At 38.7% G+C, this 27,323-nt stretch overlaps 1 protein-coding gene across 1 annotated transcript in view; it reads left to right on the top strand.

Annotated features, from left to right (window-relative positions):
• LOC126195210 (AFG3-like protein 2) overlaps positions 1–27,323 on the top strand; it is a 150,643-nt gene that overhangs the window by 56,555 nt on the left and 66,765 nt on the right. Inside the window, exons 3-7 of the mRNA XM_049933730.1 lie at positions 2,680–2,835; positions 15,456–15,549; positions 16,202–16,367; positions 17,994–18,132; positions 23,132–23,250. Coding sequence (XP_049789687.1) covers positions 2,680–2,835; positions 15,456–15,549; positions 16,202–16,367; positions 17,994–18,132; positions 23,132–23,250 — 674 coding nt within the window. The remainder of the gene's footprint in view (positions 1–2,679; positions 2,836–15,455; positions 15,550–16,201; positions 16,368–17,993; positions 18,133–23,131; positions 23,251–27,323) is intronic.

Below are 27,323 nucleotides of genomic sequence, written 5' to 3' on the forward strand. Positions count from 1 at the left end.
CCTAAAGATCAAGCAGACACAGCAAACCCAGCTAAATATCGCCCCATAACATGCCTACCAACAATATACAAAATATTAACTTCAGTCATTACACAGAAATTAATGACACATACAACACAGAACAAAATTATAAATGAAGAACAAAAAGGCTGTTGCAAAGGAGCATGAGGTTGTAAAGAGCAACTGATAATAGATGCAGAGGTAACATATCAAGCTAAAACTAAACAAAGGTCGCTACACTATGCATACATTGATTACCAAAAAGCTTTTGATAGTGTAACCCACTCATGGTTACTACAAATATTGGAAATATACCAAGTAGATCCTAAATTGATACAGTTCCTAAACATAGTAATGAAAAATTGGAAAACCACACTTAATATCCAAACAAATTCAAATAATATCACATCACAGCCAATACACATTAAGCGTGGAATATACCAAGGAGACTCATTAAGTCCTTTCTGGTTCTGCCTTGCTCTGAACCCACTATCCAACATGCTAAATAATACAAATCATGGATACAATATTACTGGAACATACCCACACAAAATCACACATTTGCTATACATGGATGATCTAAAACTACTGGCAGCAACAAATCAACAACTCAGCCAATTACTAAAGATAACAGAAGCATTCAGCAATGATATAAATATGGCTTTTGGAACAGACAAATGTAAGAAAAATAGCATAGTCAAGGAAAAACACACTAAACAAGAAGATTACATATTGGATAACCACAGCGACTGCATAGAAGTGATGGAAAAAACAGATGCCTATAAATATCTAGGATACAGACAAAAAATAGGAATAGATAATACAAATATTAAAGAAGAACTAAAAGAAAAATATAGACAAAGACTAACAAAAATACTGAAAACAGAATTGACAGCAAGAAACAAGACAAAAGCTATAAATACTTATGCTATACCAATATTGACCTACTCCTTTGGAGTAGTGAAATGGAGTAACACAAACCTAGAAGCACTCAATACACTTACACGATCACAATGCCACAAATATAGAATACATCACATACATTCAGCAACAAAAAGATTCACATTATGCAGAAAGGAAGGAGGAAGGGGATTTATCGACATAAAAAACCTACATTATGGACATATCTACTTGTGTCTGTGTATGTGCGGATGGCTAAGTGTGTGTGTGCGCGAGTGTATACCTGTCCTTTTTTCCTTTTTTCCCCCTAAGGCAAGTCTTTCCGCTCCTGGGATTGGAATGACTCCTTACCCTTTCCCTTAAAACCCACATCCTTTCGTCTTTCCCTCTCCTTCCCTCTTTCCTGATGAGGCAACAGTTTGTTGCGAAAGCTTCAATTTTGTGTGTATGTTTGTGTTTGTTTGTGTGTGTCTATCGACCTGCCAGCACTTTCGTTCGGTAAGTCACATCATCTGTGTTTTTAGATATATTTTTCTACATTATGGACAGGTAGACAATTTAAGAAAATTCTTTCTAGAACGCGCAGAAATTAGCAAAATACACAAAGCAATCACTCATATAAATACATCGGCTACACCACTGCAATTTCATAACCACCTCTACAACCCTTTAGATCACATAACATCAACAGATACGAAGAAAGTAAATTGGAAAAAGAAAACACTACATGGCAGGCACCCGTATCATCTAACACAGCCACACATTGATGAAGACGCATCCAACACATGGCTAAGAAAAGGCAATATATACAGTGAGACAGAAGGATTCATGATTGCAATACAGGATCAAACAATAAACTCCAGATATTACAGCAAGCATATTATTAAAGATCCCAATACCACAACAGATAAATGCAGACTTTGCAAACAACAAATAGAAACAGTAGATCACATCACAAGCGGGTGTACAATACTAGCAAATACAGAATACCCCAGAAGACATGACAATGTAGCAAAAATAATACATCAACAGCTTGCCTTACAACATAAACTCAGCACTTTCCCACATACAAGTATGCACCACAAAATGTACTGGAGAATGATGAATACAAATTATACTGGAATAGAACCATTATAACAGATAAAACAACACCACATAACAAACCTGACATCATACTCACCAATAAAAAGAAGAAATTAACACAACTAATCGAAATATCCATACCCAATACAACAAATATACAAAAGAAAACAGGAGAAAAAATTGAAAAATACATCCAACTGGCTGAGGATTCCTCAAGGACATGTGGCATCAGGATAAAGTTGACATACCAATTATACTATCAACTACAGGAGTCATACCACACAATATCCACCATTACATCAATGCAACATAGCTACATCCAAACTTACATATACAACTACAGAAATCCGTAATTATTGATACATGTTCAGTTACCCGAAAGTTCCTAAATGCAATATAACATATACCGTACAGTTAAAAGTAAGTCACGGTTGATCAAGGTCCGCGTCACTTTCCATTTTTGACCAGACATAACGTCTGAGAAAAGAAAGAAATAATAATATTATTTTCTACTACTACTACTACTATTACTACTACTACTACTACTAATTTAGGTCAGTTCTAAATGTTTAAATTACATATTTACCAATTTTTATTTAGCCTCACTGTCATTGCCATTTGACAGATTGAAAGTAATTTCATGACTTGGTGTTAGAAATGATTGTTCATTTTCGATTGAAATTTTTCCGCCACCAGGGGTACTGGCCCAGGAGGTGGAAAGCCATTTGGTGATGGAGGAGATCGTGAGAAATGGCTTGTACTTGGCATGATCGGCACTGTGGCTCTTCTTGGAACCCTAGCATTTTATGAGATGGGTTATAAGGAAATAGCCTGGAAAGAATTTGTCAACAAGTGAGTACATTCATTTAACTACATCGTATTTCCCATTCTTAGGTATGAAAACATAATTTCTGGTCATGCAGTGTTATTTATGTTCCCAGAATATAAGTTATTGTTTGGTTAGATATCCGTTGACTGTAAATAGTTTTTACGTACATCTAAAAAATGTAATAATTGTTGACATCATTGTGGAGCTACAGCAATTGTTCATACAAATTGCGATAACTAGTAAATTTTTAATACGGTAAACAGTTTGCCCATAAGACCATCTTCAGACAAAACCGTCCAGATGACAAGAGGAGCTAGTTCACAGAGTACCTATTGGTTCCTGTCGTAACTACTTTGACCTCATGTCATCTACAACTTCTGGTTTGAAGATAGTGTAATAGACTAAAACATGTTACTGGAATCAAAAATAAATAAATTATTTTCATTAAAATTATAATTAAATGTCATTTGTCAACTTCGGCTGAATCTTATCCTCTTTGATATTTTGGAGAGTAATTCATGACTTGAAGTTATGACAAATGTTTGTTTTGCCTTTCTAGAAAACACTTGGCATAAAATTTTCAGTAGACAAAAATCATGTTTGCTCTTTTAGGTGCAAGATCACAGGCTTTCACCAACAACTTGAATTACTGTTTTAATTCAGATGTTAAATGACATATTCATCTCTCATCCATAGTAACAGATTGGCTCACAAAATCGGTTACCTTTTTTAAAAAAAGTTCAAACACTCTGGAGAAATTAACTATCACTTCTTAAACAACTGGTTTGTGAAGTAATATTTTACCTCTTGTAGCTTAGTGGCACTAACTTTTTGAATCTCTTAACATGGAGGGAGGAATTGGTGGTCATATCAGCAAAATTGTAGCTACTGGTAGGGTCACCCAAGCCAGACAGTTGTCCGCAGAGGAGACTGATGAATAATGTCCCACATCTTATGGAAGGAAGGGCTGATAGTGTTTCCAAAGGGAGCTCAGCTGGCATTGGTTGGATACAGGCAGGGCTAACCCGGGGCTTCCAGTTAGTCAGCACTGCCAGTCCTCTTTTAAAGTGAACTGTGAGCATACTTCAGCAAATGTCTGCATCTACATACACACTCTGGCAGCCATACTACGATGTGTGGCAGAGGGTACCCTGTACCACTATTGTCATTTCCTTTCCTGTTCCGCTAGCAAATAGGGCGAGGGAAAAAGAAGTCTTCGAGCCACTCATGTATCCAGGAACCTTCCCCATTTACTCATAGCTTTGTTAACAATCTGCAGTGGGTCACCATGTCAAATGCTTTTTGGAAATTTAGACACATGGAATCTGCATGTTGCCCTTCATCCTTGGTTCACGGGATATCATGTGAGAAAGGTGCAGGATGAGTTTCAAACGAGCAATGCTTTCTAAATCTGTGCTGATTTGTGGTCAGAAACTTTCCCATCTCAAGGAAGCTGATTATATTTGAACTAAGAATATGTTTGAGAATCCTACAGCAAACCCATATCAATAATATTTGTCTGTAATTTCACAGGCCCATTCTTTTACCTATATCTATCACTATGTCGTTCATATGGGAGTCTGTGCGATGGTCAAATAATGTTGTGTGTGTACAATTCTCCCGTGTGAATGACTTCATAGAAGTGAAATTTAAAACTTCAGCTTTCTATTTGCTGCCTTCTACTGCCTCATCGGACTGGTCAACGAGTGACTGGATGGAAGCCTGAGACACCGCTTAGCAATGCACAAATTTCTACTAATCTTTGCTTGTAGTCATTTGTGCATCCTCTTTTGAGCTGTGGGTGTAACAGTCTTAATTGGTCATGACAGTGGAAGACTGTATGTTTTTGAGAACTGGTATCTTGGCTTAACTGTCTGGGTTTAAAGGAAGGTACAAACCTCTGTAGTAAAAGCAAAAAAGAAAAGAAATAAATAAATAACATCGAAAGGTGCTATGTATCAATTGGGATGGGTGGGGGGGGGGGGGGGGGGCATTGTTGGCTGTTCAGGCAAATTGATCACTAGGGAGCAACCTCTGGAACACCTGCTGTGTTCCAGTTGTATAAGGCTTTCTTCAGGTAAGCAGGGCTCTGCTGAGTCATAATTTATTTCCCTTGCTGCTCATGGGATTGCTATGGAGCAGAATGTAACCCAGAAATACTCCTGGCAAGAGATGTGCACTGTTAGGCAGCACCTACACCCAACCGACAAAGAGCTCTCCAGTGATCAGCTCACAGGTTTGCCATAACGCCTTCATAATAACGAGGAGAGAACAGGAAGCCTATGAAAAAGATCTCGCCCTTCTGTGTTCACAAAGGTTTGTATGCAATTGCTGGATTTTTAAATAGTATAAAACAACTTTGTAATGGTATGTTACTAACAGAAACGGCCGTGCCTTAAGCTTCTAGCATGAAAAACAGTAGGTGACTTCCATGTAATAGCAGAAATTGATAATTGCTCTTAAGAAACTAAGTCACCAAAAGTAATGCTTTATCATAAATTCAAGCTTCAGACCAAGTAAAATGACATATTATTGTCATTGCACCTGTAGAGGCAAAACTATGGCTGACCCTGAAACGTATCTGAAACCACAAATGAGAGCATCAGCAATTCACAGCTAGCATTATCTCTGCCCAGTGCTAATTGAAACATTGAAGATGTTAACATCCTCGTGAAGAAACCAGATAGCTCAGTTTTGACTGTTTCTTCTCTTCTAATATATATTGTATGAAATTTGATTATAACAGGGAAAATTGAATTGTGTAGTCAGAAAGAGGTTTTTGGACAAGAAGAAAGTGTCCACGAGATGGTGGATCATATTAGTTGTGTTATCCACCATGTCACCGAAGAACCCATCCTGAAGTCTAGCAACTTTTTCAGAAGACAACTTGTCATTTGGTGGTATGAAGAATGCCACTTGGCAATCAGTGCTATACACACTGGTCTGGGTTAGTTGAAATGTGGTAAATCAGTAGAAAATCTTGCAGCTTTCCTGATTGTGAAGGCGAAAGCACAACAAGAAATTTAAGAAGGAAAGAGAAACTCTTGGAAGAACTGTGTAAGTTCCATTAATCATTCCACTTGAGCCCGCAAGCTTCAGAGTCAATAAGCAGAATTTCAGATAAGGGCAGTTTAGATCTTCAGCTATAGTGTGGAATTGGGTTCTGGTGAGTCCACCTATGGACATGGCTCAAGCAGTGGGTGAACATTGTTTAAAAATAACTGTCAACCAATTTCCAGAGAACCGTGCACTCTATAGTAACACAGAGATGAGAAAGGTAATCTTCAAATAGCTCAGAAATGGCCAACCACCTGTTCTCCATATAGGAAATTGAGTCCGACCTGTCTGCAGCGTGAGAAATTGACCCATGACCACATCAGATACATTATGCCATGCTACACCTCTGTACCAAGGAGCCAAAGGTATACTTCAATGCAGTTTCAATAAAATCTGGTTTCATTAATAGTATCCTGATGCATGGATAGTGGCAATACTGATTCCTTTATTGAAACTGGGTGTTGCAAGCCCAGGGGTTAAAATAAATAATAATTTGGTCTCTCTTGTTTAGAGTGATGCATAGTGTCACATTAGTACAGGGACGAAGGTTTGGTAATTCACAACCTCTTGCCTAATCCTGTGCACTTGGCTTCCCAATGCGGGCTGTCCTCTTACTTTGCCCACCGCCAGCTACAGACGGAATCCTGTAGTGTTCATCATTTAACAGGTTGGAGACACACTTGTGCAATGAGATCCAACTTTATCTGGTATGATCCAGATATAGTATGTTAATCAAGCACTGTAAATTTGGAGTGCACTGTTCCTAACTAAAGATGTCAAACTAATCAATATCCTCATTTATTGGCACTTCAGTCACATAGCCCGCTGGAATGTAATTAAGTCTATTGTCATAATGTTAATCACTCAGTTCAGATACTTGGAGCACAAAACAGAAGTCCAGTGTTAATACCGGCTATCATAAGTTTAGGTGAGTGACACAATTCTTGCAGTTGGCTTCAATCAGTTCTAATGGCATTAAAAGTTATTTTCACGAGTGTATGTGGGACGGATCACAGTTGATTGCTGTTCTTGCAACCAGATACATGATTTAGGAATTATCACTTTCAAATAAGTCACCAGTACTGAACCATCAACACTGCTGTGGAATTCACAACTTCTATCACAAGTGTTTTATTTATTTCAACAAAATACTGTAAATTGTACTTCACAGACATGGTAGTGACACTGCATGATACGTGCACCAAACAAGCTAAACCACAATTCTCTTACTAACATGCTCTGCAGCCAGCAGAGGCAGGCATGGATGATAGGCGAAAGTCACAAAGTAGATCACCTATGCTGAAGACAAAAAGGAATATAGGGTGACGAAACCTCCCATATTTACCACTCTTTGCTTCCATGGCACAAAAACCTGTTCCTAAGGTCGACGCAGACATCATCCACTGTACAACCATCCACCACCAGTACCTGTACTTGCATGTTTACATGTCAAGGCAAAATGTGATAGAGCAATCCAAGCAGCCACCACAGAAGAGACCAGCAACAGTTCCGAGTGAGTGTCAAGAAGGCATACAACAAGCACAGTGCCTCTCAATGCCCCCTTTCCCTCTTGTCCTCGAAGGGACAGGATGGAGGGAAATGTTCACGACATTCTGGTCGAAAGCTATCTCAAGTGCCGTCAGACATCATTCTTTCACATCTGACTGAGGAGGAGGACATCATGGAGTTAGATGCCTTGGATCCAGGCAGCCCCTCCACTCCCTCTCATTCCACAAATGCTTCATGACTTGAGTGGAGAGAGAGTTAGAGAGGTGTAGGTATTTTCGTCACTACCGACTACCACTCCTTGCCTCTCACTTACGACAGCTTTACAAGCAATTGCTGCATCAGTGCATGTGCATCATCTGTTGACAATGTGTTCCCTTTACTTGCCCCCACATGATGCACTTGATGAAGAGGCCCTAGCTGACCTTATTACACAGCTCCACCGCACCTTCATCCTCTGTGGTGAGTTTAATGCACACAGTGTGGTTTGGGGCTCCGCAACTACCTGCCCCAGGGGTAGAGCAATTGAAAAGCTTCTCATGTAGTCATGTACATACGTGCTAAATGCGAGACAGAGCACTCACTTCTGCACAGCAACTGGGACATTCTCTGCCATTGATCTCTGCCATTGATCTCTTGCTTTACTCTCCAGCTCTTGCTCACACTGCCCAATGGGAAGTGGTCAGTGACTTGCTCAGAACTGATCACTTCCCGATTTTGATTGACTTGCGAGATGGGGTGGAACCCGAAAGGTAACTGCCACGATGGGTGCTCGGTAGAGCTGATTGGACAGTTTATAGCCAGTTGGCCCAGTCCAAACATTGTGCAAATGTTTAGGCATGGATGGATCATGTTACCAAAATGATCCACCATGCCGCTGCAGCATCCATTCAACAGTCCATGGGACAACAGAAGAGGCAACCTGTCCATTGGTGGGGTGCCGAATGCTGCTCTGCAATCAGGACCTGGCATGCGGCTCTGTGTAGTTTCAAGTGTCAGCCAACTGCAGAGAATCTTGCAGCCTTTTGGGTGGTGAGGGTAAAATGTCGCCAAATTATTAGAGAAGCAAGATGATGATGTGGCAACAGTTCCTGTACCCCATTAATGCCTCCACCAAAAGTTCCAGTGTGTGGGAGATAATCAGGAGAATTTTTGGGAGAGGAGGCAGGTGCCCCATGGCTGCTGTAATGGGGAACGGCACTCTCCAAATCAGTCCTCAAGTCTCTGCCCAGACCATGGCAGCGTATTTTGCCACAGTTACTGCAGCAACCAGTCAGGATCTAGGTTCCTAGCACCATAGCGCGGTTGCTGAAAGGTGTAGTGATGAAGATTACAACCGCCCATTTTCCATGTGGGAGCTGGATTCTGCATTGTATGCAGCTCGTGTCACATCTCCTGGTCACGACAGGATCCATTACAGTATGCTGCGGCATCCCACAAGGCGAAACAAAGATATCCTCCTCACACTTTTTAATGCTATTTGGATGTCAGATCACTTTCCCAGCTTGTGGTATGAGACAATTTTAATTCATCTTTTAAAACTTGGGAAAGACCGTACTTGCCCAAGTAGTTACTGTAGTGTTGCCCTCACTAGCTGCGTGGGAGAGACCTTGGAGTGAATGGTCAACCACTGCCTTGTCTGGATCTTAGAATCCAGCCTCCTTAGTCACTTTCGGTGTGGGTTCAGGAGGTATCGCTCCACCTTTGATAACCTTGCCCTCCTGGAGGAGGCTATACAACAGTCTTTCCTATGCTGTCATCCCCTTCTAGGTGTATTTTTTTTTTTTTTTTTTTACATCAAGAAGGCCTATGACACTACTTGGAGGCATCTTATCCTGGAGCAGCTCTATGAATGTGGTTTTCGTGATTGTCTTCCCCTTTTTATTCAGTCCTTCCTCTCGCCACGATATTTTAGATACCAATTCGGTGATGTCCTGTCTGAGCACTTTGAGCAGAAGAACGGTGTCCCTCAAGGTAGTGTTTTAAGTGTGACTGTCCTGTCCAGTGTTCTTTGTGGATGACGTCCCTGTGTTTTGCTCTTCTTTAAGCCTCGCAATGACAACACGTCAGTTGCAACTAAGTCTACAGTGTTGGCAGGAATGGACGCAGAAGAGTGGTTTTAAGTGTTCCAACGAGAAGTCTGTATGTCTTCTTTTTAACCGTTCTTGTTCCATCTTAAACTTTCCTGAGTTGAGGATGAAGGACACTGTCCTTACCTTTAAAGACACAGTGAGGATTCTAGGCGTCATATTTGACTCTATTAGGGCACAGACAACTATGCTACGATAAAACGATGGCATGGGAACCCGAGAGGCAATTCATCAAAAGTAAAGAGTGTGTACAAACCGCGATTTAAGTTTATGTGGTTACCACATCTTAAGGACCTGAAAAAACAGTCACTTGAGGCTTTAAGTACTTTAAAATGTCTTAGCCACTGTACATGGGGAGCAGACAGGACTTGTCTGCTCCAGTTTTACAGGGCATTCGTGTGATCTCGGTTCGATTATGGGTGCACAGTATATGAGTCTGCGAGACCCATTTATTGGAAGTTATTGGACATGGTGCACTACGAAGGAATTCCGTTGGCCACTGGGGCATTCAGAATGAACCCCATACCAAGCATCTGTGCAGAAGCTGGTGAACCATCACTTCATGTCAGGCAACGGCTACTTACTTTGCATCAGGTGTATAAAAAGCTGTCCACAACATACACACCCACCTACCATAACGTTGCTCAGCCTCCACTGGAAAGGCTTTTTTTGTAACCAGAAACAGGCAACGAGGCCCTGTGGGATTTGTGCACAGGACTGTCTTCTAGAGATGGGGGTTTTAATGTTTTACGTTGCAGTGGGAGCAGATTTCCACTTTGGCTTCTCCAGAAGTCCAGACTTATTTTAGACTTGACGAATTTTAAGGAAGATCATACATCAGATTTAACATTTCAGTCTCTGTTTTTTAACATTTTAGATATGCATCATGGTTTCACAATAGTGTACACTGATGGCTTCAAGCAATGGAATGCCATTGGCTGCTCTGTCGTGCTCTCTGACCATGTCACCAGGGATCGCCTTCCTGACAAGTATACTGTTTTCTCATTGGAGCTCCATGCAATCCTGAAGGCACTGGAGCAGATGCATCATATTCGGGGCAAACGGTTTCTCATCTGCTCAGATTCCCTTAGTGCCTTACAATCGCTATAGAACCTGTACCCAGCTGAGGAGTTGGTCCGGCTGATACATGACCAACTGTACTTGCTCCAACAGCAGGATAAGCAGGTATCATTCTGCTGGGTGCCAGGTTATGTAGGGATATGGGTAACTGAACAGACCAATTGGGCTGCCAAGGAGGCCTGCAGAAAACAGGATGTGGCAGTGTATTCTATTCCCTTACAGGCTGTTGTATCTGCATAACACAGGAAGGGTATGCAGTTGTGGGATGAGGAATGGCTGGTGGTGACGGCAACCATTATTATATGTGAAAGCTTAGCTTTTTGTGTAGCTAAGCAGTACATATATTAATTTAAGCCATTAACTTTTCCTTTTTGTGTGTTCATGCTGCTTAGCAGTGATGTTGCTATTAGCTGACTAAATCACGTGTCCTATGCTCTGAATACCTGCTGTCATTGACTGGCTGGATCATGTGATGTAAGCTATGATTGGCTGACAAAGGCGCATTGCAGTCTCAATTTCTGTGCATCAGAAGCTATTGTGCTGTATTTGGTGGAATTCTTGTTGCTACATTTGGCAGAGTTCCTGTTTATACTGCGTAAATGCTATCGCACAGCAAAGATCTTTCCAAAACATTGTTTTTTGCTGGGTTTCATTTCCTAAAGTGCCTTGAACTCCTATACCAGTGTATAAAACCTTCACCATTCAAAGGATTGATGAGTTTTACACCTCTGAGTAAAAGTATATTTTCACTTAAAATGCAAAAAATGTACTTACACACAGGAGTAAAGTGTATTTTCATCCAGGTAAAAGTGTATTTTTAACCAGGAAATTCCTGTCAGAGGGATCACAGTTCATAGTAATTGACAGGAAGTCATAGACATAGTAATTGACAAGAAGTCATAGAGTAAAACGGATGTGATTTCTGATGTTCCCCATGGTAGTGTTACAGTCCCTCTGATGTTCCTTATCTATATAAAAGATTTAGGAGACAATCTGAGCAGCTCTCTTAGGTTTTTTGCAGATGATACTGTTATTTATCAACTAGTAAAGTCATCAGAAGATCAAAACAAATTGCAAAATGATCAAGTAACCAAACTGTAAACACTAACTTAAAGAAAAATAGCACAAGAACGACAACATTGGATACAACAACAGAATGTAAACAAGTGTTACTTAGCATGATGTAAATAAATGAACAAAAAATTCAGTAGTAGAGTTATCGATCAACAGTAGTTCAGTGCTACAGTATTCAAAAGTAGACAATAATCAATGAACACCTAAATCGAAATGTTAAGCAGAAATACTACTAGCATCACCTAGCGGCAAATTTTAAGCTAAGCAAAACTAGACTGCTGACGAATTGGCACTCTGACAGTTCTGACATTATTAGGGGTAATGACAGAGTGTTACCTCAACATTCAAAGGGTTAATCCCTTGAAGAGGGTGAGATTTGGGATAAAATTTTATATAAGTTGTGTGTATTGGCATTTGTCTACTGCTACGATTTTACAGTATATTCAGTAATGACAAAATGAATATTGATTGCAATGTGTCTGAAACTATTGTGATGGAGTTACCAAAATCAGTACTAAATAAAGGACACTCTTTGTATGCGGATAATTGGTATTCATCACCCAAACAGTCTGTAAATTTATTTGAAAATGAAAAAAATGTTGTTGGTTCAGTACGCTTTAAAAGAAAAAATATGCTGGGAGATTTTGTTAAAGCAAAATTTAAAAAAGGAATGCATAATTAGAAGCTGCAATGGTATATTAGCATTAATGCGGAAGGATAAAAGGGATGAAAGTGTAGAAATTCTGAACAAAAGAAAAGTCAGTGAAACTGTACTTTCAAACCAATATTTACCATTGATTACAGCAGGGTAACGTTTGGTATGGAACCCAAAGATCAGATATTAGTAGGTTTCCCTCTTCTGAGGGAATGCTTGAAAGGGCACAGTTTTTTTCGATATTGATAGTACACTTTATAATTCATGTATTCTGTACAACAAAAACCATATGAGAAAGAAACAAAATTACACAGAGTTTAGACTTCAAATAGCAGAAACGTTAGTACAAAATTTGCTGTCACATGTTTACAAAAGAGGAGGTCCATTGTCAACCAGAGATGTACTAATGAGAATACATGTGCAACATTGTGGTCAATAAAATTTACTGACTTTACTGTTGGTGCTTGGCAGAACATGATGATAATATTAAAAAGGAAAACCTTCATAATGTTCTGCAAATGTATATTTATTTTGTCACAAACCATTTTTTTGGCTTCTCAGGCGTTCTTTGGGATGAAAAAATAAATAAAATTCTGCACAACAGTAGGAAGTGTTTTTCTTTTAAATATTACTGTGGTTTCTAACTGTTTAAGAGTGTTCTCAAAACATAAGTAATTTAAATTGAGTATTAATTTACAAATTGTTTCTCGTACCTTATTCAGTCACTGATGACTGCGTCATATTTACTTTCCAGACATCTTAAAATTATCGGTTGTGCCCATACATAGTTTATTACTGCACAGTTCCTTACATTGCACTGAAATATGCATGTCATACAACATGTACATTTGTGTGGATTAAACCACATGGCTAAGCAGCTCAGTGGCTTGATGCACAACCAATCTTCTTGTTTACTATGACCTGAGCAATCGTGAGATCACGGGTAGGCCAAAGGGTTAATTCTTTTTGGAAAATATACCTTTTTTTCCCTTCTGATACACGTATGGCATTATTTATTTCTAAAACCTTAGTCATCAATTGCCCAAGACTATATCTTGCACATTCTTGATGATGTGATGACTTTTGGGAGACTCACCATGTGAATTATCTTCAAAGGACATACAAGCTTATTTGTATCAGTTAGCCTTTTTCTTAACTGTAAATTAATGTGCATACTCCTTTTAAACCTTCAGCTACTTCAAATGGATTTTTGTTGACGATAAACTGTCCCAAAATAATAATTTTAAGTTTGCAATGTTTTCAGTGATTCCTACTCCTACAAAAAATCTAAAAGCAGGAAAAGTGTTTCACAGTTCAAGTAGATACTTAAAACTGGCTAATAACATACACAGAAATGTAATAGATAATGGCAGAATCCCTGTAACAGTCAGAGAATTTTCCACCTTACCTTCAGATGTGTAAACTGATCACTGATAAATTATTCAAGCTCAGAGTATATGAAGCAAGATTAGGCTGCTTTTAATCAGTGTTGTTATAATAAAGCCATAGATAGAATATATATTAATTTTGAGAGACATTATTTTCCGTGTGATTGTGATAAAATGTCTTCGTATGGGCGAGAGAGTCATAAGAATAGCAGAAATTTGTTGATTAGCAGCCAGCAAACAGGAACATCTAAAGCAAAGGTGACACAACCGAAGTTGCAGTTTAACTTTTATCTTACATAAGTATAAATTGTTTGTTACTTTGAAACAGTTTTCTGCATGTTTTCTCTTGTGGTCCATAGTTTGGAGTAACTTTTCTCCTATTCAATAATTGTACTTCTTACCCTTCACTCCAGCGTCCTGTCTTTCTCTTTCTCCTACCAAAAGGATTTTTCAATTTGAAGGATAAAGATTATCTTAGTTTATAATGCATGTGTGTTTCTAAATCACTTGCCATGGAGACCTATAACGTCTATATAAAGTATGATTATTAGGTGCTTAAATGACTGAGTGAACTATCAGACACACTGGTGTCCATAAGTTTGATCCCATAAGACACTACCACAAATTTCCAATTACTGGTGTCCATAACCAGTCTTTGATTAAGTCACTGGTTGTCTGGGTGAGGTTACACAAACCGAGTAGATTTCCTGAGAAATTATATTATTTAAATTTTCAGTTGGCGACAAGTCTTTACAGTGGACATTGAGACACTTAACTATATTTACATTGTACTACATATATCATTCATTAATAACACTTTATTTCATTATTAACAATAGATTTGCTGTAGCCAAACTGGCCATTTAGTGCGTGAAGTACAGGAATTATTCTCTATTTACTATTATTCTTAGTCACTACAGAATTTTGCCAGCGATTCTGTTCTCATCCTACAGATTATTTCATTATTAAGCTAATGATGATTGCAAGAGAATACTCTATACAAGCTTTGACCTATGCACAGTGCTGAGGCAAACATTGAAAATCAAAAGAAAACCTAACAGTAACAAAATCTCACTAGCTCTTGGCTCTAAGGCATAGCCCAAAGAGCTCTATTCCTGGTGCAAATGTACTTTTACATGGTCAACCGTGTCAGATGGAGACATTTGAACAGACTTACACACAAAAAAGTCATGATGAATGTTTCACACATAAGTTATGTTTACTGACGTTACATGCAGGCTCCAAATTTTTTTTTTAGTTTTTTAATTTTTTTCTTCTTCATGACTCATAATTTTGTAACTTCAAACTTCATCATGGGGGAGGGGGTCAGGGGGGGGGGGGGGGGGGGAGAGAGAGAGAGAGAGAGAGAGAGAGAGAGAGAGAGAGAATTCTACATATGGGTACAATCAGTGTCCTGACCCTGGAAACTATCTGTGCAAATAGATATTCTCTGTACCTCCTAGTTTCCCCTAGTTTTTTTAAAAAAGCAGTATGAGTATACTAAAAAAAATAAGAAATGAGTAGTAACAATATTTGTGACAGATGATGATTGTCCACTTAGCACATTGTCTGTCATTAGAAGAATGGAAAAGCTGGAAAACAGTTAATAAGAAGGGCCAAAGAGTAAGAAATGTCTAACCAAGCTGTTGCCTCAGAGAAAGTGGTCCAGATAATAATTTGGAAGTAGTAATGGATTTACAGCTATATGTTTTACAAATTTATAGTCTCTTTATTCTTTGCAATTGTGTAAGTTTGGCAATACTAGTCTGTTTTACTTTTTCTTTCATTTCCAGTTACCTTGCAAAGGGAATTGTGGAAAAACTTGAAGTTGTCAATAAGAAGTGGGTCCGTGTACGTTTAATGCCAGGAAACACAGTGGATGGCTCAGTAAGTGTTCTCGTCCTATTTCAGGCATGATGTAGTTGCTTGGGTGCCCCTGAGAATAAATTTCATATTTATAGTGATAGTTTATTTTTTAAGTTGTTACAAATATTGAAGATAGAACAACTTTTGAGGAGACACATCTTCGTGCCACCTTAAATTGGTTTGAGTCAGGAGAACGCAAAGAGTGTGTAACTGAACTTCTTTTTTACTTAGGAGTGAAACAGAACTTCATAGGTACTCATTCAAAAATATATTTCTAATGTTGACTTGGAGAACCAGGGAAGTTTGTGTGCTCTGAGTGATCCCCAATTTTTTGTGTGCTTCTCATCATTTCTGTGTTTAAGGTGTCTTGTGAGCTGCCCTCCATATTATTGTAACGTTGAGTTTGAGAACTGTTCAACATTAAGATAAAATTATCACCTCTTTTGTCTCCAATTTTTGTTCATTCTGCAAAAATAAATGAAAATTATTCTGAACCTAACTGTTGTTTGCAGTGTGACTCTATAGAAAATGCTAGCTGCTGATTGTCAATGCTTTATTCTAGCTAAATGATTACCTTGTGGTGCTTCCCAATGAAACCTGAGCTTAATTTATGAATTACCTCCCTAAATTGTGTACACACCCACAATTTTACTTTGACCTGTTTATTTTGCAGAGTGTGCTCTGGTTCAACATTGGCAGTGTTGATTCGTTTGAAAGAAACCTTGAAAATGCACAAATTGAAATGAATATTGAGCCACCAAACTTTGTTCCAGTAATATATAAGACTGAACTGGAAGCTGCAAGCCTTACAGGCATTCTTCCCACTTTAATGATAATAGGTAAATAAAAAAGTTATCCTTAGCGTGCATGCTTCTGTACACACACACACACACACACACACACACACACACACACACACACACACACACACACAGAGAGAGAGAGAGAGAGAGAGAGAGAGAGAGAGAGAGAGAGAGGGGGGGGGGAGATAGTTGCTAGCCTCAATTAAGTGCTCATTTATTAACATATTATTATCTGTTTATAATAATACATTGCACATGGAATGACTAAATAAATGAGAGAAGTATCTTAAAATTTAAATTTGGAGGTAAAATGATGTTTGTGTGGTGCTACTTCTTATCAGATATAAGAGAAACATTAAGTTACAGTAAAAATTTCAGTATCAGCTAAACATTTTATTTGAAACTTACTGAGGCAAGGAGCAGTATGAATCGAACAAAAATACTTGCAGCGTTGTACAGATAAAGAGCTCTAATTACCAGTTGCAGCAGGACACGCACGTACAAAATTTTAAAAGTTTAAGCTCTTTTTAAGAAATGACAAATAAAAAACAGCAAAATGAAAGGATAAGTAGTACGCTTGCTGAAGGATAGGTCTGGATCCAGAACTAATACTGCGGGTACTGTCAAACTCTGTCTCTAAAGGAAATAAAGAAGTATATGAAGATGGAAGAATGTTATGTATGTTGAGAGGAGGGGGCTTGGGGTAAAAACTAGTGGAAAACTAATTAGTAGATTCTTAGAGAGTTTTAAGGCATCATGTAAATGGAGAAGAGAGGAAGGGGGGAGGTTAAAGGAAGTGGAGAAACAAGTGGGTAGAGTTCATAGAGTTAAACCAACTTCCTGACAAGAACAAAGTAAGTGTTGGAGAATCTGTTGCCACTGCTGAAGTTGAAAAGTATTCACAGGGAGACTGTGTTGAAACTTTCAGGGAGATTAAAAGTTTGTGTTTGACTAGACTCAAATTTGGAGTCTTTGCCTTTTGTAGGAAAGTTCTCTACTGAAAAAATGTAACTCATAACCCACACTCACAGTCGAGGTAATTCGCTGCTACTTTCTGTGCAGATTCAAGAGTAAAATTTTGAGCACAGTTGGCATCGGAGTATTTCTCTGCATCTTCCATTAAATCATTCACAAGGAACTGCAAGTAGTGTATTGGAGTGGGTCGGGGTGAGAAGATTCTGGCTTCAGGTTTTGTACAGTGGGAGATCAATTATATTTCTCCAGAGAGGGAAAAGGAAGAAAAAATATCTAAATGAACACCAATAACTGAATAGTACCTATTATGATCTGTGACTGCTTTGCAAGTTGTGACGAGATTTGCAGCAAACAATCAACTGGAGACCATATTAAGTTATCTCGGAATGTTTCCTGCAAATGGAACAAATTCATATTAATATCTGGAATAGGTTGCAACAGAGGATGAGATTACCATTAACTCCTTTGCATCAGTGTATGTGGTTAAACAAAGAACAAAACACACAGACACACACACAGAGAGAGAGAGAGAGAGAGAGAGAGAGAGAGAGAGAGAGAGAGAGAGAGAGAGAGGTATACGCTTGCTTTAATCTACATAAGAAAGTTTCATTAATAATTTTGTCAGTAAAAGTTTAATTTAATTCTAGTATTAATTTATCATGGAAAATTGACCTCGTATTTCTACAGGATTCTTGATTTATATGATGCGAAGATCAGCTGAAGTGATGGGAGGACGTAGCGGCCGGAAAGGTGGTGGCTTGTTTGGTGGTGTTATGGAATCAACTGCCAAATTAATAAACTCGAGTGACATTGGAGTGAGATTTAAGTATGCACATCTTATAAATAATTTAAGTAGGCCTAACTAAAATTGCCGTGTTTTACGTTTTAAGAATTTGTTTTATGAAATCTGTAATTTGATTGTATAAATTTCTGTGAGTATTGGGGAGGGGGGGGGTGACCCTGCTGTTTGCTCTTTAGAGGCTGTGAGACAAAACATACCAATAAATTTTCAGAGCCATATCCATATCATACATGCAACAGTGACTACATAGCGACATCATCTTTATCGTATCACACGTGATGACCATGACCAGTCACTTAATGAAGATATGACAAGTGACATTATATTTACTGTAAGTGGTCAGCTATGAATTCCTATTGACCAGACTGCCATAGCACTAACACATTTTCATTTAGTTATTTATGTTACATTATCATAAAAATTAAAGCCAAATCAAATTACAACAATCTTGTACATTATCATTTAATGTCAGATGTGTATCTATCAGTATTCTCTCTTCAGTATGAAAAATCAGTTGTAACGCATGAGATACTAATTCAACTGCCTTGTTAGTGTTCAGTTTACACATAACATTAGAACCTCAATCAATGGAAAAATAATTGGCCCCCTTCCTTCCTGCAAGAGTCAACTGACATGAAGAGCCACACGCGGATAAGGGTAGTTGTTGAGTATCCCTGAGGTAACAGTGAATATACTGGCTACGTGCAGCACATCAGTTATCAATTAAGTGCAGAACAACTGGCGAATGTCTGTTGCTCAGAACTAACTCCTTGCTGTGGGCTGTAGAAACCATTGTCCCATATGTCACAGGACCCCAAGGCACAGAAACACTCATAGCATTACGGTACTGATGTGTTGTGGTACACTTTGATAAGCATCAGTTTCAAGGTACAGGTAAGTTAAAAACTGCATGTAGCAACAGGAAATTATTCTTGCAGGTGGTGTAGGTATTCCATGTGAGACATGTTTCCATGGCATAGAATATTGGTCCTGATATATTTCCCATTGTCTCTCACTAGTGAACAATACTAGCTTCTGTCGTCTAGGTAATTGTACCTCCAGGAAGGCAGTTAACTGCCACACCTGTCTTGAATTACCACAATGAAATGAACACCACTTCCATAGTTGTGAGGGTGCTTCTGTGTACACCCACATCAGCTTATTGAGCATTTGCGAGACAGCATCAAGTGAGATGTATGCGCTTTGGACTCAGCTCTAACCACTCTCTAAAAGCTGTTGTAGGTACTGGAGTGGTCCTTGGTTGGCATGACTTGTCTTTTTTTTTTTTTTTTTTTTTTTTTCCTCTCTCTCTCCCAATTTGCTGTGGAGTCTATGCCATGACAAAGTAGCTATTTTTATGGGGGCAAAATCAGATCTAACACACTACTCTGTAGATGTGTTTAATTCATTTCACAGGAGTGTAAGTAATATGGTGTCTTAAGAGCAAAAGAAGAAAATATCAGTTGCCTCTTAGATGCCACATCCTCGTGTTGTATTTTGTTTCTTCTGATAAATATTTTATGAAATAATTTGTTGGTATTCCAGCTTTTTCTTATTTGTTTGGAAATGGAGTTTTCTGGGTTTGTTGTTAGTAATGTTTTTTAATTATGTAAATCATTTTATTATAGGTTTTATTCTCTGTTGTCTGGATTCATGAAACTGAACATTATAAACCATGAAAATTGGGAAGGAAAAAATTAATGTTTAATTATATAATATAATCAGTAGATACAAAAATGCACTCACCAAGCAGTGGCAGGAGGAAACACCCAAAAATAATGTGAAAATAGAAAAGTTTTTAGATTGACTGATCACTGCCCCTAACCAATTCCTTCGTTATTACTGTGGGGCTGAATATGGTCATACTTAGTTTTCCTGGGTAGTTGTGGACAGAGAATTTACATGATATGTCACACCTCTATCTGAAAGCAGACTAAGCCAGTTTTTTGTAATTAGATTACCCTGTTGTGGTTGTTGCCACTGAGTATGACTATTGTTTGCATATCCAGGATGGTACCTATTATCATGACACTGTTGCTTTTATCTGTTTAAGGGGTTGTTTTGATTTGGTAGGTTATTGTTCTCATTCCACTCCTCTCCCAGCACATTATATGATCTGCTGTGATTAGCATGATTATTCTGTTCAGAATTGTGATTATTATTGTTGTTGTTAAATTTTCCATTACTTCACATAGATTACATGTCTTCAGGGATTAGATTTATGAAATCCAACAGAGATAGTAATTCCTCCAAATCTGATTCTGATAACATGAATAGTTCCTCCCATATCTGTGTGTATAACATTGCCTTTAATATTCCCAACACATGACAATGAGACATGGTGTTACCCGAGTATCTGGTCTTAATGGTGTATTTCTCAAAATATTTCCCTAAAGTACTCTGATATGCCCGGAACAACCCCAGATTGAAGACTTCTTTAGAGTTGCTACTGAACCCTGGCAAGCAGGTGCTTAGCTAGGATGATTTTTCAAACATGTCATTGGTGTGGCAGTATTCAGCTGCTGCTGCTTTGTCCTCAGTGGAGCATCCGCCTGGACATAGCCAGTGATGATGCCTATCTTTTCAGCATCCAACAATGATCAAGGCACGGTTTCATGAAATACGCAAATAAACGCAACACGGTGAATAGTCCTTTTGTCTGGCAGAAACACTTGGAATTGCCAGTCTTTGAGAGTGTGGAAAGCGCTCATTTTATTTCAGGAACTTTATTTACTAACTTCTGCATGGCCTCAGGTAAACTGGCCTATTCAGTTTTGAAACCTAACATTTCAGCAGATATTTCCTTCACCTGTGTCTTCTGTTTTTTCTGAAAGTTGAGCAGTTTCTAATATGACAGCATCTTGTTTCTTCAAAATCTGTCAGCACTGTTAACAGTTTCTTGTTTTTCAAGGTTTCTGTCATTTCTGCCAAAATGGATACTTGCGCATTCAGAATTCAGATTTCATGTTTTAACACGACATGCATTATTGAAGACATTTTTTTTTTTTTTTTTTAGGATCCACCGATTGGCTTTCCTGAGTGGTAGGCTTCCACTGCAAGGCTCAATTCGACTTTGTTAGTTGGATCAGTATCTCTTATTATCCATTTCCATGCTAACCTGAATGCAATCAACATTTCAAAAACGGAACTTGCTTCTCTGTTAAAAATTACTAATAACATTACTTATTACGCGATTCATTGCCTTACAACAGTGACGGTAGCGTCGTAATAGGCTTAGAAAGAAATTCAATCTATGAGCAACAAACTCGATTCTTGTCCCAGTGCACAGATTTCACTATCAGAGTATGTAAAACACACTGCACAAAACTGGAATAATAACAACTACATAAAAGTAACAAGCTGAACATCTAGCTGTTCTAAGCAACCACTTAGTAGCAAGCAAGCCAGTATGAGAATATGAAAATTTCAAATTGTGTTTGTGCTTCACCTACAAAATTTCTTCTCCTCTGAGTTTGCCCCTCTTTTTACTCTTTCTTCGATGTTCTCCACTCCAGATTGGGATTATCATGAAATTCAGGAAACAAAGAAGTACATAAATTTTAGTTGCAAAATGAATTAATCATTTCAGTGGGTGACATTTTGTGTGTCCTGTCACGACTTGATGTTTTATAATGTGTTCTGTATTTGCAGGCAAAAATAAATGGTATCATATCTGCTTGTTCTATTACACAGCTAAGGTAAAAAAATAAAAAAAAATATTGTGAAAATACATGTTCAAATTATCACCGTAATAAGGGTGTTTCAATTATTGGACCTTCCAGATAGAAACTTAAATATGTCACACACTGTAATCTCTGTTAGTAATTTTTTTTCTCAAGTGCAAAATTACTCTGCATAATAAATATTAACTTCATTGATTGAGAACTCAGGTAACAAACACGGATTTATGAATCTCAGTTAATAATGCCATTTATTCACTGGAATATGATACAAGTACCTCTAAGTTGATCAGCAAGTAGAACCGAAAGAGAACAAAAAGTTTAAATTTCGTGCCCAAAGTGTCTCTGGAAATCCACATGATAGCTAACAGAGATAAAAAAAAAAAGTCATAGAAAATGCTTGTGTGACCATCAGCTGCTGTTACTTTAAACCCAAAACTCGACCGTCAGTCATGCATTTTATACATTACTTGGTGGCAGCCGTTGATGGTCACCTTCCAAAAATGTTTATAATAAAAATCACCTATAATGGAACTAAGATACGATGTATTATAGTACACTGACACAACATGACATGGAACAGTGCTGACAACGCTAACAAAGTGTATCTGTTCAGCTTCATAGCCTTTGACATGAATTTCTGATAAGTATAAGTTATCTGTAGACATTACACTTGCTCATTCAATTCCCCTTGATGATACTTCAAGTTCTTAATTCTTGTTCATGAAACTTCATATATTTTGTTGAAAAATATTAAATGAGTGTTCTTTTGTATTATAAACCACATAGAGAAAACATAAAACATCAGAAAAGTTAGCTGAAAGAACAGTGTTTTTATTAGACTGGCTGACGCTAAAAATTATGCCTGCAAGAAAGCCCTTAGCTGATATATACTAATGCAGATAGTGGCACATATTATGCAGTTGGTAAGAGATAATGACTCAGTTGCACTTGTGTGGAACTCCACCCCCAAGCAGAATCAAAGCTCAGCCATAACAGACAATAGTCTCCACACTACAGAATTCTTAGGCTGTATACAGTCAGTAATACAAGCTACATCATGTTCCCTATATGTAGTTGCAGTTGGGGTCAGCTGTGTTGACTGCACCCCCAAACTCATGAATTTCAACAACAGATGTTATTTTAAATGGATTAAATATTGCATAATTCCGTGACTGATCTGTTCACTTGACTTTAGTAGCTCCATTCTCATGCCATTGAGTGGGTGAGGATACTATCAACATTTCACTGTTTCAGGTGATTATTGACTGTAAATTATGTGCAGCTCAGTTTGTTTCATCATAAAGCTATACAGTTTAGTAGAAGTTCTTATCTATTTGTAGGGATGTTGCCGGGTGTGAAGAAGCTAAACTGGAGATAATGGAGTTCGTTAATTTTCTCAAGAATCCTCAGCAGTACATTGATTTAGGAGCTAAAATCCCCAAAGGTGCAATATTAACAGGTAAATAACTTTTGTATCCTTACATATTTCAGTAGAAATAAGAGGTATATACTGTAACAGAATGACTGGGCATCCCATTTCAGTATCTTCCTTTATTAATGAAATTGTACATCATAAATTTTTGTTTTATTCCCTCTAATCACATTGTTATGAGTACACATACTGCACTCAGATAACTTTTCCACTGAAATGTTCTGTAACAATCGTTCTACTGTTTCTTTATTTTCTTTAGAATGTGCTAGCATTATGGTTATTATTATAACCTGATTATTTGCTGTTTATCATTGTATCATCTTAGTCTGCCTCCGTAGCTTAGCAGAAATAATGTCTGTCTGAAATTTGGAGGATCTGGGATCAATTTCAGCTACTGCCAGAGAATTTTTGTTAACGGGAGGGGTGCAACAGGATGCACTCAGCCAATTGAGGAGCTAGTTGAATGATTAGTAGTAGTTAAAGCATCTAGAAAACAAACACTGCTCAGGAAATGTTATGTACTGACCCTGTACCTCTTTGTAGGCCCAATAAAAGAACCCGTATGGGGTAGGATAACACATTATCTGGTCAGTGTTACTTGTTTGTATGGTCCTGCTTGCAGAGTTACTTTCTATTATAATTATATCAAATAGGGGAAAAGTATATGTTAACACAGCTGTGTAATATTCTCAAGTGTTCAGATGATATTTAAGTGTTGGCCAGTACATGGTGATAGGCTTATCACGTGAAGCTGCTCTCATTGCTTTGCTATAGACTCATCATAAATATATCACATATCACTGGAATTGGAGGGGTGTGTGTGGTTGTTGTTGTTGTGTTTTTTTTTTTTTTTTTTTTAATGGGGGAGCTAAATACAAGGTTTGTTAGCTTCTGGTGCAGCTAGAAATTGAAACAAGTGTTACCATCAGAAAAGGTGTGTCTACAGGTACTACATATATGTGTTGACAATTTTCAATATAATCATAGTGGACAGTGGTGAGCGAGACATTCTTTGTACAAACCACCCTATTCTTTCTTGGAAGGGAAAGAAAAAGAAGAATGGAAGTCACTTGGTGACACACAGATTGTAAGGAAGTGGTAATCTCCATAAATCAGCACAGTTTTAGAAAGCATTGGTCATGCAAAACTCGCTTGCCAGTTTCTAACATGACATCCTGCGAACTGTGGATGAAGGACAAGTCAGATTCCATATTCCTAGATTTCCAGATTTGTTTGACACTGGGGCACCACTGCAGACTGTTACCGAAGCTATTGGCATACAGAATAGGTTCCCAGATATCTGAGTGGCTCTAAGACTTTTTAAGTAATAAAACCCAGTACATTGTCTTTGATGGTGAGTGTTCATCAGAGATCAGGGTGTCGTCAGGACTGCCCCAGAGAAGTGCAATAGGACCACTCTTATTCTCGATGTGTATAAATGATGTAATGGGCAGTGTGAGTAGCAATTTTTCTGAAATTGCTATGGTGTGTGGGAAGGTATCGTTGTTGCATGACTGCAGGATGGTACAAGATGACTTCGACAAAATTTCTAGTTGGTGTGATGACTGGCAGCTTGCTCTAAACACAGAAAAAATGTAAGTTAAAACAGATGAGTAGGAAAAACAATCCATTAATGTTCAAATACAGCATTAGTAATTCTGCTAACAACATATTTCATGTAAGAGCCATGGAGACTAGAGAAATTGGATATGTAAACAGTAGTTTTTCCCCTTGCTCCATTTGCGAGTGGAACAGGAAAGGAAATGGTTAGTTGTGGTACAAAGTACCCCCGCTTGTGCCTTATGACAACTTCTGGAGTATGGATGTAAAAGTAGATTACAATTACGTCAACATGCTTCTTTACTTGTTTCTTAATATGTGTATCCATTAATTGTTCTCCCAGTGACATAAACTCTTCTACCTTCTCGACATTAGGAACTGTTAAGACAGTGACATCTGGCAGCTGACATTCCTTCATAGTGGATAGGAAAACTCGTATGTGGTATCTATACATAAAACCTTTCTTATAAATATAGTAGGTAAAATCATGGCATAATGTAAGTAATTTAAGAGTAAAGTAGACCATTCAGTGAATAGCAGAAACTTCACACACCTGTTCCTTTACCATGTGCTGGTTGGACACACAATGTTGGGATTGTATTGTGGCAGGTGGACTAGGGTGGGGAGGATGCTGTGTTGGATGTGGTGGATAGAGGGAAAGAGAATGGTGAGACAGGAACAGGGCTAGCTAGCAGCTTACAGGGAGGCAGCAGGTTTTCTGGGTAGGAATGTGGGAGGGAGGAATGGCAGGAGTACAAGCTAGGCATGTGATAAAACAGGTACTGGAGCAAATGGGGTGCGGCGCACGGTGGTGGTGGTGGTGGTGGTGGTGGTGGTGGTGGTGGTGGTGGTGGTGGTGGTGGGAAGAATCCAGATGGCACAGGTAGTGAAGCAACCGTTGACTCGAATATGTTGTGCTCTGCTGTACTGAATAGTCAACTTTGTTCTTAGACACAGTTAAAAGTGGTTGTCACTCGCCTCCCTATATGCCAACATCCCTCATGCCCATGGCCTTGCCATTCTCGAACACTACCTCTCCCTTTGTCCTTCAGACTGCAAACCCACTATCTCATTCCTCGTATATCTTGCCAACTATATCCTCACACACAGCTACTTCTCCTTTGATGGGAAGGTATATAAATAAACTTATAGCATGGTCATGGACACCCACGTGGCACTCTCCTATGTGTCTTTTTATGGGCCATCTAGAGGAAACCTCCCTAGTCTCCCCAGACTGTTGGTCTGGTCTGGTCTGGTCTGGTCTGGTCTGGTCTGGTTCAGGTTCATTTATGTTAAGTTCGTGATCTGGACCCAGGGCTAAGACACACTATCCTCATTCCTCCACAACCGCAACACCTTCTCTCCCATCCACTTCGCCTAATCCTCGGCCCAACATGCCACCTTCTTGGATGATGACTTATGCCCCTCTGATGGCTCCATCCACACCACTGTCCATATTGAATCCAATAATCACCAATATTGCCCACATTTTGACAGCTGTCACCCCTTCCACAACAAAAAATCTCTCCCTAACAGCCTGGCCAGCTGTAGGCACTTTACTTGCAATGACAAAATTTCCTTCCCCAGTATGCTGAAGATCTCACAAACAGACCTTCACAGACAGGTGAGGTCCCTGCTCTCCCCCACAGAAATGCAGTCCTAACGTGTGTGTGTGTGTGTGTGTGTGTGTGTGTGTGTGTGTGTGTGTGTGTGTGTCCTCTAGCTTGTCATATGATTTGTTCTGAAAACGAGCATGTGTTCTTTCTCATTTGTGTGTGCCTGTCTGTGTCTCAAAGCTTTCTTACATTCACACTTGTTTTAATTTCTTGTTTATATTGTGCCAGATGCTTGGATTTGAAATGACATATATTATACATTGATTTCCAGGTCTATTGTGAGTATAGGGAACAAATCTGAGGATAGCCTTGTTATAGGTGGTGGTAGGCAGTTGTCAGTTTCATATTCAGCAGTGTTGCTAGTACTTGAATGGGGACTATAGTTGACTACCCACATCAGTTGAAATATGAGTAAGTATGCCTAGAAGTGCAATCTCTCCAGATAAGGACAGTGTCTGCTGTCTATAAGGACAGTGTCTGCTGTCTACTACAAACACTTACTTCTGAAGTGAAAAAAATACCATCGAGCAGTTCATGCATCCTTCTGATGGCAGTTAACAAAGAAACAAGGTGGAAGCCACTACTTAGTTGTCACAACCCAACACCATTCATGAATTGTGATAATTCGTATGCCTAATGAACTTCTATGGATGATTCATTCACACTCTTGCACATTTGGCCATGCTACCCCATAAATTCCTCAGGGGTTTGCTGAAGCCATGATACACATTACAGCAGAGAAGTAAAAACAGCTTTCAGTTAAATGAAGTCCACTATAGGAAAGGCCACACTTCTGCACATCCTCTACCTCAAATATCGTATCACAGTAATGGTGGATGCATCCACAACTGCCAGCAGCTTCAGCAATGTGTTGATCAGCACTGGCAACCAAGGCCTTTGTCAAAAAACACACACACACACAGG

The sequence above is a fragment of the Schistocerca nitens genome, chromosome 1 (assembly GCF_023898315.1).
Source record: "Schistocerca nitens isolate TAMUIC-IGC-003100 chromosome 1, iqSchNite1.1, whole genome shotgun sequence".
Taxonomy (NCBI): domain Eukaryota; kingdom Metazoa; phylum Arthropoda; class Insecta; order Orthoptera; family Acrididae; genus Schistocerca; species Schistocerca nitens.